General features: G+C 47.4%; 1 protein-coding gene and 1 pseudogene across 3 annotated transcripts; one reads left to right on the top strand and one right to left on the bottom strand.

Annotated features, from left to right (window-relative positions):
• The first annotated feature begins 1,593 nt into the window (after positions 1–1,593).
• Positions 1,594–1,985, top strand: LOC120653625 (annotated as a pseudogene).
• Positions 1,986–3,078: 1,093 nt separating this feature from the next.
• On the bottom strand, positions 3,079–8,557 carry LOC120656441. 3 transcript variants are annotated; one of them, XM_039934528.1, is made up of 4 exons: positions 8,172–8,557; positions 7,220–7,701; positions 5,175–5,410; positions 3,079–3,820 (listed from the first exon to the last, which is right to left on the bottom strand). In XM_039934528.1, exons 1-4 carry the CDS (start codon positions 8,372–8,374, stop codon positions 3,257–3,259), a joined length of 1,485 nt encoding a protein of 494 aa, XP_039790462.1. In that variant the 5' UTR covers positions 8,375–8,557; the 3' UTR covers positions 3,079–3,256. The 3 variants fall into 3 exon arrangements, with proteins under 3 accessions (XP_039790462.1, XP_039790463.1, XP_039790464.1); XM_039934529.1 differs by having other exon boundaries at positions 7,220–7,698; XM_039934530.1 differs by having other exon boundaries at positions 7,220–7,662.
• Between the last annotated feature and the right edge of the window lie 4,849 nt (positions 8,558–13,406).

Genomic DNA, 13,406 nt, shown 5'->3' with positions numbered 1-13,406 from the left:
CGGCGTTGCGTCGCTAAAAAATGCCAACAAGCATTTCTGGCGCCGTTGTCGGGGATGGGCTTAACAACCCCGTTCCTAGTGATTGCGCTAAGAAATGTCAACAATTGACTGCGGCGACGCCTCGTCTCCCCTGACAGATTCGGTACGACCCCACACAATGGCGATGTGGGGAGTTGACGCGACATTGAAGGGGCTCTTGGCCCCACCACCAACCCACCTCTTTGGGTTGACGGTGGGCTCAGGGGCTACTGTCAGCGTAATGGGAATGGGGTACCCATAACCCCGGACAAACGTGCGATTAAGAGAAGGTGGCCCACCAGCGACGTCATCTGGTGACGTCAGCCGGAGCAAGCCTGGGGCCCCTAACCCCGAATGACCGCCCGTGGAGATGGGTGCCCGCACGGAGCGGGCCGGGACTCGGCCCGACACGAGAAACCCAGGGAAGGCCTTCCCTTCCCCACGAAGACACTCGCCCGGTAAAAATATCTTTACCAGGCCGGAAACCCAGCGGGTTACGGCACCGAGCCGCCTGGCTTGGTACAGAGCCTGAAGGAGGAGTGCGGCTTTCCCGTAAAAATATCATGACTACGGGGGAGCCGTGCGCTCAAACGATAAGAAGATGGACGGCCGGATAGCTTATCCCTAGGCTACATCCCATCAAACTGAAGATGGACGGTGGCCGGGGCCCAGCGCCAATTACTGCGCGTCCCGTCACGGTAAAACCGGGGCGGCGTAAGCCACCTCCCCGGGATTGACCATGCTCATCCCCGGTCACGAGGACCCTCGGGGTGCCTCTGAGACCGCCATGGAACCACCCCGGGCCACCTCGAGACGTATCCGCGGGGTCACCCCGGAGCATGAGGGCCCACCAGGCACCCCCTTGGTCACCCCGAGAAGTGAGGGCTCATCCCACGGCATCCAAGGTCACCCAACATGCCCCAAGGCTCAGCCCAGGGGCGCTCCTAACAACGCTGGGCCCCTCTGAAGCTTGCTACAGTGAGCCCGACAAGCCGCCTACCCGTCTGACAAAGGACAGGGCGGCCTGGAAGACGGCACCTACCATGCAAAAAGGGTGTTCACACAGTTAGAGAGAAGGCAGAAGAGATTTGTAGCCTATAAATGGAAGGATCCCAGGACATGTAAAGGGACTCCGGATAGGATCCCAAAAGACTGATACAAGAACCAATCACAACCCACAGGATGTAGGGTATTACGCTCAAGTCGGCCCGAACTTGTCTAAAAACATCTATCTCCAATCCTTCTGTGAGGAAGCCTTCACTGCGTGTTACACCCCTGGCCGAATCTCTAAACGGGGGTTCCCACGAATCCCTGCTAGCGGTACTCAACCACCGTCAGATACCCTGAATAGTAGTCAAGGAAGGAGAGTAGTATGCATCCAGCAGTGGAGTCGATGACTTGATCTATTCGAGGTGTCCCAAAGGGATCCTTTGGGCAATATTTGTTGCGGTCTTTGTAGTCGACGCACATTCTCCACTCGTTGTTGTTTTTCTTTTTGTCCAGAACAAGATTAGCTAACCATTCTGGACGGTACACCTCTACCGGGACAAGCTGCGGCTCAAGACCGCGCTGGAGATGCCCAGAACCAGCATGTACATAGAAGATGGCTTGTCACAGGTAAATTACTTTGCTGATAACGTCTTTCGGACCCAAAAGAAAAATGATACGGTAAAGCGTGTCAGTCACAGGACGCTAAACGCTGGCTCTGAACTCTTCTGCGGACTTGTTTGGTCAGGTGAAGCTGCCCTTCTTCGTCCTGCACGGCGAGGCTGATACGGTGACGGACCTGGATATCAGCCGCGCGCTGTACGGCTTACGAGCGAGTGGGCAGCGCGGACAAGACCATCAAGCTCTACCCAGGGATGTGGCACGGCCTCACCGCCGGCGAGCCCGACGAGACCGTGGAGGCTATCTTCTCCTACATCGTCGCCTGGCTCAACGAGCACAGCCGCAGCTGCGGACAATAGAGGACCGTCTCAGAAAGATGACGCCGGCCCGGCAAGTTCGCCGATGACGAGAATGGCGTTGAGATGCTGGCTCGCGCGCGGCCTCAGCGATCGCTTCGAGGCTTCCTCTGCGGGCTTGCCAGCTGGACGCATCGCTGAGATGTGAAAGATAGAACTGCGGGAACTGATCTAATGTGCACCTGGTTCTGGTTGAACAATGGCGAATAAGGAAGTGGTGATGTGCATTTTGTAATATATATGGGTCTCGATGTTTTTGTCAGAGTTGTGTATGACCAACCATTCCCTACCCTCCATTGCAGTGAACATTTGTTCAATAATAATGATCAACTCATCAAAGCTTTTGCCCCATTTCAGTTCGACACATGCTGAAACATATACTATGAGCTTATAACTTTATTAGTAGCCCAGATTATCTGTTAACGGCACTGTTACAAATTGTATGCAGTTACATATAGAATTATCACAGGCAAAAGAACCAAAAGGAAAAGAACAGCATTACAGCAGTGCCAAGATATTTTGGTAGTATCCAACATCTTCTAAGAACGACGTATGCAGCCATGACCTTTTGTCCATGTACACAGCAGCCAAAGGGTATATAACACCAAAACTGTCTAGATGAAATTTATATGGCTTAGACAATGTATCTATTAACTTCTTAAGATATTTCTTAAAATTCATTTATTTGTTCAAAAATTGTATACCCATTGTATCGCATGAGCCTTTACCTATCAAACAAAAGAATAGTCATCCTTCAAACCAAACAGTTGATAGAATCATTCTAATGAAACCATCCTATCTCACTCTTTAACCAAACGCTAACAAGAAACAAAGAAACGACTGGACCATCCATTGACATGGCCAGCTGTACCGAATAAGTAGAAAAAGTACTCCATCCAAAAAAGAATGCAACTCTCGTTTCTGGAGGAGTAAGTTTCAAATTTGACCAAATTTATACAAAATACTATTAACATTTATATTGTTAAATAAGTATCATTAGGTTAATCATGTAATATATATTTTATACGAAACCTATTTGAAGATATAGATGTTAGTAATTTTTTAATAAGTTTGATCAAACTTGAAATCATTTGACTTCTCGAGAAATGAGAATTGCACTTTTTTTAGGACAAAGGGAGTAAAAGAGTAACTTATTACAATATATTGTTCATTATCCAAGGTTTGCCACACCTAAATTTATCCAAGGTTTGTCACACCTAAATTTAAGCCGTACTGTTGGTCTCTTCGACCCACTCGTTACAGGAACAGAAGAGTTATCGGCATAGTCCATCAGGCAATGTCGACCAAGTCACCTTCACCGAGATGAAAGCAAAAGCACTCATTATTTCTTGAGTATCATGGCCATGGGTTTTTGCATGGAAGGAACAGCAATGTTGTTCAGAACTGGATGACAGTGCATCAATTTTGATCTTCAGATCTATCGAAGATTCCCTTAATACAGCAACCACAGACCTCTTCAAGCTGCATGACTCAGCAATGGTGCCATTAAACAGCCAGATTCCCTTATTCAGCCCACTTGTTAAACAACTGAGCGACAAATCGAAACTGATTTGCACTTCTGATACGAGGACCTCTAGAGTTGCCTCAACTGCAGAATGGAGACGTGATAATGTTATGTCGACTGCACCATAATCACCAGGAATGTGAACTGTAAATGGCTGATTCCATATCCCTGGGCCTATGAATGATGCACCATCGATCAGCTGTAGGTCATCCTTTTCTTCTTCGCCTGTCTTGACCCTCATGTCATATTCGATCAAAGTAAAGTCCATCATGTCTATCCCTCGCTTAGGACCAGCCATATTGATGAGAGAACCCTACAAAATTATTATATTTAGTCGCTCTTCATATAAATATAAGAAATAACTAAATCTACATTCTTCCCATTCACTTGAAAAGGATATTTTACAACTGATAATCAAAATCTCATATATCCGACATTAATTTTAATAACCAAGATCTTGGTCATATATCAAACAAAATGGTCACAAAGTGCAAATGGTGATAAATAGAGGACATCGGACCCATTATTCACTTGATACTGTTTCAGATCCCAAATAAACATAACCGTGTTCATATTGAAAAGAGAAGACGTGATGGGATCATTAATGCCGTCTACATATGCCTATTTACGCAACAATCAATAGTCCAAAACTATTCAGTATGATTTTTTTTTTGGAATACATGTTACTATCTTAGTTCCATTGTTTAAATATGTTCTCATAGTAATGTATACATAATATAGTGCTCCCTCCACCCATTCAATGTAAGGTGTCTTGCAACGAGCAAGTCTTCAAAAGTAGATTTTTGTCCTTTGATTTCTCTAACAATATATTACCAATTGATATAAAATCAACACCATCCTAGAAAATAATTCAAGTATCAATCTATTGATGCAACTTACTGTACGCTAAAAATGCATATAATTTGACTAATTTTTGAAAAAACTTACAGTGATTGACTTTTCCAAAATCAAATACACCTTGGATGAGGGTAGTAGTGGCTTTATACAATCCAAACTATTCTGCTATTTAGACAGATCAATCACCCAGAAGCGTTTATTATACAGCTAAGACAAAATATTACATCAGGTCTATAATCAATATATATATCTATGGAACGGCATCAATAAACTAATCTTGTTTCTAATTTTAAGGTTAGTCAAGAGTGCAAACTGAGCTTCATATATACTAAATAATTCGAGAGCAAAGTTAATACAACATTCACAATCTATCCCAAATTTAATGATGTAAAAGAAATTAACAGTTGTAGTATGCCATCGAGAGTATGCAGTGATCCAATCACATATGTGTTATGCATGTGAGAAGATTAGCCGTATATTGTGAAATAAATAACGTAATACAAAATAAGGAATAAGTCTAATTAACCCCATCAAGTACCGAGGTGTGTCTACTTAACACACTTAAGTGCAAAATCTGCTATTTGCTCCCAAAATTATTCCAAACCATCTAAATCTACCACCTAAATGATTTTGGTGGTGGTTTTGCCCACGTGGCAGTGTCCACCTCAATAAACCATGCGGGCAAAACCACCACTAATACCAGCCCCCAAGGTCAATTTATACTTCAGACAAATCTTCAATTTATACTTAAGGGGTGTTAGGTACACGTAATCCTTGAAATAATTGTAGATATAAGTATGGATGTGCACCTGCTCCACAACGATGGGATCATCCCTGCTAAGCTTAACAATATAATTAAGCAATGGATCCAGATCATCCCGCACAGCTATGTATCCATACAACTCTACTAAGCGACAATCCACTGGAATTTTAGCCAACTTTATTGATAAAATTTGCAGCATGCAACAAGGAAAATGTTCCATGCAAGTTCCATTGCGAATAACACAATTTGTGGGATTTGAGAATGCCATTGCCTCCAAGCGAGCTTCATAAAAAGTAAAGTCATAATGTAAGTTTCTAACAAAAAAATAATGTAGTAAAGAAATACTTGACATCCAAAAAACACATAAGGAACACTCAAAGAAAGCATTGCCTCAAAATGCAGATCAGTTGGCTCCAATGAAAGCATTGAGAATGGGGGTAATGAGATGAAGGGGATATGGACACAAATTGTATGGCATCTTTTGCCCCAAAGCAATACAACATGTGCCATCTATTTATATGAGATTGGATGCTAAGAGTTGAGTGGAATGATTTCCAGCCCAATGGTGCTACGACTCAATGGCCTCTAGTATCACTGTAGAAGAGCAAGGAAGGAGAGCAACCTCTATCCTTCTAATGGGATAAGAGTCTTAATATCACCTACAAGCATATGGCAATTCGATTATTCCACATAAGAGATTCTAGTGAATGTGCTAACGTTAATGGGCCTAATACTAACTCGCCTTTGTATGACAATAAGGCAGGTAGGAACAGAAGGTCAACAAAATGGCAACCTCTTGAGGTGCAGGGAAAAACAAGATGTCCAAATGTGCAGTCAAGCTACAGTGAGCTATTGCAACAAATTAATCCACAGCTACAAGGGATGTAGCTTCAAAAAAGCTGGTAATAAGCCTACAAAGCCAACGAAGAGCAGCCTTAGAGATGCTTGAAGACCAATAGGGTGAGGAGGAACCAATAAAGCTCAAGGCCAGACTACCTCTACAGCAAACTAGGTATACCTATTACCACCAGACTAGAATTTCACTTCTGAATGTTTTTTCCCCTTGTCACAACTATGTCTTCCCGTGTGAGAATTCATCACACAAATTTATAACCAAGCAACACAGAGCAGCAGAAAAGCAATGATATTCCACACACAGCAGCAAGCAGAGAGGTTAGACAAGTATTCAAGAGGGTTAAGGTGAACTACCAAAATGAATTGATACCAATCAGTGAGGCCAGATCTTCTTTTGTGTAGGTAATACTTCTTGTAGTGGCAAAAAAAAAACACTTCTAATTTGCCGAGCTAAGTGGTATAAATTTTGGAAGGTGGCAACCCAGTCCTCATGATTAAACAGAGGCATTGGAAGGTGTGGTCAGCCCCTTCCACTTGTGATATTGGTTATGTGCATTGTTAGCTGTTTGTAGCTGCATGTATGTAGAATTTAAAACTAATGGTAACTACAGTAGTGTGAACGCCCATGTTTAGATTGTTATTTATACTTGCATATGCCATTTTCTTGTGTATTCTGCTGTTCAAGAACATGCTCAGAGGCCGTGTCATGATCAACTATTATTCAGGCATCTGTCATTTTCACCTATTGCTGCATGATCACCTATTAGTTGCTCAAAGGCTGTTCAAGCCAATTTCAGGGAGAATGCAAATTCAGACCCACAGGCCACATGGGCATAGAATAAGGTCCTAGTCCATCTCATCAGAAGTCTGCATGCCATGTCAGCCTCCCCCATCAGGTAACAGCGTAGATTGCTATTTGTGCAAATAGTGACAGTTGAAGAGTCTGTAAAGGTAGCGTGCAAGGTTTGGGGTGGAAGTGCTACTTGCGCCTAAGTGTGAGGGCTTCTAGTGCAATTACCTTATAACTAAAAGAGTGCAAGGCGAGGAAGGTTTGAGGGGATGTCTAACATGGCTGGCAGTGGAAAGCTCCTCATATACAATCTCTAGGCTCACAACAAAATATGTATAACTGTAGGATATGGAAAGAGATACACTATGTTTAAGAAAACAAATCATAGTTATAATAGTATTAATAACAACAAATTAAAAACAGGAAAAGAGATGCCGATCACTTACTCTCATTACGGTTCCCAATACAATAGTCCTGTTTCCACCATGTATCCATGTCCCTGTATATGGAACCATCACGGTGTCTACTTTTTGCAAGTATATTATTGACAGTCATTTCTTCATCATCACTGACTACTTTGTCACCACTGGCAACAATTTCCACCCTGTGATTATCCGCTGTGCTCCTTTGATCTTCCTTAACACAGTCAGTGTTCTTCACAACTTGCATCAATGTATCATGTTTGACACATGTAGTCTCTGATGCGACCCTACAAGCATCTTTATCACTTCTCTCATCTCCAGCTATAACCTCCAAGATTATGCCCCCGGTGTCAATGCTTTTCGTGCCCTGGGTGGCTGCAGAGTGCTTGTCCTGGGATACAGTAACGTTGGCAGAAGAGATGGACGGCCCCATGTATGGTTTAGCAGACTCCTTGCCTTCTACTTTACTGTTGATGACCATGTTCCGAGGTTCACTAGGAAATCTTCTATCATTAAAGAGCATAAAAATCCATTACCAGCATTTGACATAAAATAAGATGGTATCATCGGTGAAGATTGAAATCGTCATGTAACATTATCTAAGACTGAAATCGATTTATGTCTTTTTCGATCTATTTTTTTATCTGTTATATGAATCATATCGAATTAGGTAAAAGAAACTCTGGCAACCGAGCCGCGGCCTGAACTAAAAAACTTTCCCCCACCCCACTTACCTTCTTCGAAAACCAACATAGCTAGGGTAAATCGAAACCCAAAGTTGGTCGCAATCCAGATCCAAAAACTTATAAAACATAAGGCGCAAACTTTAGCATTAGAACAGAAAAAAAAAAACATATTTCGCCCATTTGCCTCCTAAATATGAAGGGCAAATAAAAAAAAGTGGCCACAATCCAGATCCAAAACTACAGCAACCAAGTAAAGACGCAAACTTTAGCAACAGGACAAGAAAACACACCGTGAAACACCACGGGCAGGTGGATAGGGAAACACCATGAGTGGGGAAACTCGTCGCGCATGAACTGGTAGCCACCAGCGAGACGTTGCAGATGCCATGAAAGAGAGAGGTCGCAAGGGGCAGGAGAGGCGGGGCATTAGGGCAGGAACGGTGGCAAAGTTACGGTGTCGGAGGAGAGGTAGTGTAAGGCAGAGAATTTGCATCTGAGCGCACCGCCCCCCCGGCAGGGGAGGGAATAACCGAATAGCTCTGGATTAGGGCGGTGGGTGATTGGTTTGGTGTTAGGGTAGGGGAAGGAGAGAGGAATTGGATTGGTATAGATCGAAGAAGCAGAGGTCTGCTTCGTGAACAAGAAGAAAGGTTCAGTTCATTTCCTACATGCCGATCCGCTCTGCTCTCTCTACATTTATCCTGTGCTCACGCACACACGCGTCGCGCACGGGCCATCAGCCCATCAGACCCAATCTCCACCCTGGATCCTGGAGTTGGGCCGGTGCTGTCTGGACCCCCGACGCGGCCCAACTTTAGCCTCAGGCCCCGTTTGGGGCAGCGTTTGCGATGAGTTTGAGCGGAAAAAAAAAAAAAAAACCCGCCAAACTGTCTGCGGTGGACGCGCGTTCCACGGCCGCGCACAACACTGCAGGGCACCGGCCTAATCGTCATAATTTCACTACTCGATGCATCTCTGTGCATGCAGACTCACAGCACTGCATTACTGCCGCTCGGTCGATCGCGCCTAGATGCCGCCTTCCCCACTACACGCCACAGACCTTCGCTGTAGAATGACAGGTCCGTCGTCCTCGCCAGAGAGAATGCTTTGAAGGTGAGCTGGTGTGGTTGCCGTGTTGTCACATCTTTTTGAAATGTTCGAAGAGCACTGCTATTAGGTTGTCGTCTTTTGTCACGTATGTCTGGGCAAACAATGCGACATTTGAGAAACCTGTGATCGCCGTGCTGAGCTTTTTAGCAGCAGACCCTGATGTATTTCTTAGTTCTTAATTCTTATCGTTATATTAATGTGTGTTTTTTAGTATTCTAGTGACATGAAAAGCTCCGAAAATATTAAGGAAAAGTTCAAAGATTTCATAGACTCCCGGCTACAACTGCAAATTAATGGTAAAGACTACAACACACAGAGTTAAGCTCTTAACTTAAAACATAAACAACTAATTGCAGTGGCATGTGCACGCGACAAGATAATTTCTTGTTGCATCTAAACCTACCATGCCTTATGGAATGTAAAATGCCGGGATTACATGGTACTACTCTACTGAGTGCACCTAGGATATTTGCCCTTCCTAATTGCTTCGGGCCCGTTCGCACGGCGTGCCCTCTCTCGCTTTCTCTCCCTGTCAGCTTCACGTTCGGCCGCCGCCTTACGATCCACCTCCTCCATCCTCTTGTGGATCTCTTCTTGCTCTTTGTTGCGCTTCTCCTCTTGTTGCTCCTCGTGCTTCATTCGGCGCCAACGTTCTGCAGCCCATCTTGCTTTTTGTTCCACAATGTCCTTTGCCTGCTGCGACTGCACGGTGTCGAACCACCGCATAAAATCACAAAGAGGCGGAGGAGACTTTGTCCAACACAAGTTAGAATCATAATTCAATGTTAGGTCATATAGAAAAATAGCGTATGTTATCCTGCTACCTTGGCCCGGTCTTTGCCATATCGCTTAGGTGGATGAAGCGTCCCCTCATAAGAGAAGACTTAAATGTGATACAAAGCACCAGTCCCAGGAAGCTGATGCCACATTTATTACATCAGATGGTTCAAAATCGTACAAACCTTGGAGGACACTCGATACAGATGATGATAATTATTAACCAAGCTACAACATAACACCAGACTGCAAACCACATAGGGTCTACTACGGGCTCAGAGTACTGCGACAGCGGAGGCATCTCAACGGGGCCGGTTCCACAAGCAAGGTTGGGTGTAGAACGATAACCCTACTCGGCGTCGTCTGGAACGAAATCCGGGTCTTCTTCTGTAAAAAGTGAGAATGGGGTGAGTACGAACGTACTCAGCAAGTCCAACCACACCCACGGAGGGGTTAAATCAGGATAATAAGCATAGGTAAATCAAGGATAAGGTTATGGTTTAATTTGCAGAAAAACGATATTTTATGCAGGGGTTTGCTTTAAAGAAAACCTTTATGAAAATCAATTTCAGAAGTAACACGAAGTTTCCAATTTTTAAACTGCCACCGGACTCCCCGTCCGTCGTAGCACACGGCACAACTGCCGGACACAATTCCAAAACAACTCACACCAGCCCATCCCATGAAACACTAGTTATGTGACCACACCGTAACTCGCCCAATACCGTGGGCACGGCTATTCGAATAGATTCTTGACTCTGCAGAGGTGTGCAACTTTACCCACAAGTAGGATACCACAACTCGAACACCGTCGTGTCGGTGTAGATCCCAATATAGCCATTACCCACCATACCTAAGCCTGACTAGCCATCACGGGATGCACCAAGGGGTCATCGACCGTTCACTTAGGTATAACCGGGCATAAGTCACTCGGGGCTTATCCCTTTTCCTTAGTCACCCGTCGCTCTCAGCTCTCCTGATGGCTATCACACCAACTAGTGGGATTTATGCTACGCCGTTGCCCATTCAACGGTCGAGTGGTCTGCACGATAGTGGAGTTAGGTGAGATGACACACCAACTCGGTCCTTAAACACGACAAGATGGATATCTCCCTTCTTTTGCCTTGCCATATTGGCACAAGCACACCAAATGGCAAATCCGTAGAAATGCCATCCATCCCGTCTACACTTTCTTTACAAAAACGCCATGTTTATCCCATCCCACACGCACACATTTTCTTTATAAAAATAAATAGTATTATGAGTAAAGTCCTAAGCGTTCTAATATCGATTAACGTCCAAGCAAAATCAGACATTAATCTAGGTAGTCAAGGAATGGTCATCACAAATCAAGGGGTGGCTATCCAACCGTGTTTTCATGCAAGCAAAAACGTATGCAGTTTTATAAAGCAGGCCATTGGGTTGTATTTGTAAAAACTAGGACAGAAACATGCATCAAAGGATGGGATTGAACTTGCCGTCTTCAAAGCCTTCGGGGAAGTCCTGTCCATCGGGCTCGGGGTCGCGGAACTGGTCCTCGTTCTCCTGCTCACAGAACTGCTCGCTGACGGGCTCCCCTTCGTTCACTCCGCGGTCTACAGCACACACAAACAAGCATCCAATCAACACAAGATCTATCGTTGAGCTCGAATCGGAAGCACATAAAATATAGAGTACGAAGTATTATTTTCGAGTGGTTTCCTAATGGCATGGCCAAGACTTGGTTAGGAAAAGCGTGATAAAGTTTCGGGTTGATCAGAGGTCATTTGTTACATGAAATGATAGGTTTTAGTAAAGGTTCGGGATCGGATAAGGGGCAGGGGCCTAGTTGTAAAATAATTCGGGAAAACTCGGGGCCTGTTTATGATTTCTAAAAGTATTTGGGCCTAAAAGGGAAGTGCAGGGACCTAATTATTATTAGGTTTAAATAGTGGAGGATTTGTTTGCAAAAAATAGAAAAACAGAAGGGCTTTTTTAGGAAAAAGCCCATAAGGAGTGGGGGCTCTTTATGGAATAAAGGGAAGGGGGAGGGCCTAATGGCAAAACTACCATCTCCCTCCTCCCCCTCGCACTGGGAAACAGGGGAGGAGCGTCGGCTCGCCGGCGGCGGCCCGATTCGGGCGCGCTGGACTTGGGCGGCGGCCGGGGGTGAGGGGAAAGGGGAAGGGTGGCGCCCTGGAGGGGATCCCGGCCTCACCTCGGGCTGGGATGGCGCGCAGAGGCAGGGCGGCGTGGGTCGGCGGCGGCGGGCGGGAATGGCTGCGGCGGCGGCGCTGCAGGTTAGGAGAGGGGGCTAGGACCGGCGGGTGAGGTTGTGGAGCTGGCCGGGGAGCTCGGGGCCCCTTTTATAGGAGAAATGAGGCGGTGGGGGGTAGGGTGAGCCGGTAGGTGCGTCCGGCGAGCGGTGCGGGGCGGAGTTATGGCGCTCCGGCCGCTTGCTGGCGTCGGGAAGCGGGGCACGGGCGGCGAGGGCGGCCACTGGTGACGAGACGCGAGCGGCAGCGGCGAGCACAGGGCGGCGCAGCGATGGGCGGCGCGCGGCGCGCACGTGGGCAGGGCAGGGTGTGTGCGCGTGCGCGCGGCGAGGCAGGGGCCAGCGGCATGCGCGGGGTCGGACCGGGAACAGGGCAGGCGGGGCCGGCGGCCGGCGGGCGGCGCGCGCACGCGTGTGTGCGTGCGCCGAGGCGGCGAACGGCTCAGCGGCCAAAGTGCTGGTGCGGCCGGCGGCATCGGGGGCACGCGGCGGCGCCTGGGCGGTGGCTCGGCCGCCTTGGACCGGCGTGCGCGGGTGCACGCGTGCGCACTGTGGAGCCGTGGTCCGGGGTGCGGTTCGGGCGCGGTGAGGCCGCGGCGGCGGGCTGGTTCGGCTCGCGCGGGTGCGTGAGCCATGGGGAGGGGAGGGAGGAGGGGCGCGCACCGGGAGCCGGGGCGAGGCGCGGCCGGGCAGGGCAGGCCGAGTTGGCGTGGGCGCACGAGCGGCCGCGGGGTGTGGCCGGCGCGTGCGGGTGCGCGCGGGCCGAGCCGTGCGGAGCGGGGAAGGGAGCCGGCCTGGCGGGCTCGGGGCGAGCGGAAGCGAGGCAGAGGAGGAAGAAGGGAAGGAGGGAGGGAGAGAAAAGAAAAAGGAAAAAGAGAAAAGGGGAAAAAGAAATGAGAAAAAGGAAAAAGAATTAGAGAAAAAGAAAATGGGAGAGAGAGGGAAAGGATAAAGGAAGGGGGGCGGTGCGCGCCAGCGGCGACTGCGGCCGCGGTCGGCCACGCGGGTGCGGGCCACGGGAGATGGGGCACGCGGCCGGGAAGGAAGGAGAGAGGGAAAAGGAGGGGCGGGATTCGCGGCGGCCGGTCACGACGCGTCGCGTTGGATGGGAAAAAGATGGGACGCGGATTGAATTCGGGTGTCGGGTTGCTTGGGGGAGGTTCTGGGGATTAGGGTTCAGGGTTTGAGGGGAGTCGAGCTCAACGAAAGACAACTTTAGCGCATGATTTATTTAGTGAATTTTCGGGATGTTACAAACCTACCCCACTTAAAATGAATCTCGTCCTCGAGATTCGGCTGGTTCCTAAACAGGTGAGGAAATTCCTTCTTCAGGGCGTCTTCGCGTTCCCATGTCGCTTCTTCCACACCGTGCCTGCTCCATTGG

This window comes from Panicum virgatum, chromosome 1N, assembly GCF_016808335.1.
Source record: "Panicum virgatum strain AP13 chromosome 1N, P.virgatum_v5, whole genome shotgun sequence".
NCBI lineage: Eukaryota > Viridiplantae > Streptophyta > Magnoliopsida > Poales > Poaceae > Panicum > Panicum virgatum.
This window is presented reverse-complemented; position numbering and strand designations above follow the sequence as displayed.

Bases quoted from the DNA above. Each gene is read 5' to 3' on its own strand.
- LOC120656441 (XM_039934528.1), bottom strand. From the start codon at position 8,374: ATGCAAATTCTCTGCCTTACACTACCTCTCCTCCGACACCGTAACTTT. The intron at 7,702-8,171 runs GTGTGTTTTCTT...CTTTAATGATAG, and splicing joins CCTGCCCGTGGTGTTTCACG to AAGATTTCCTAGTGAACCTC. The intron at 5,411-7,219 runs GTAAGTGATCGG...CTTTTTATGAAG, and splicing joins TATTGGGAACCGTAATGAGA to CTCGCTTGGAGGCAATGGCA.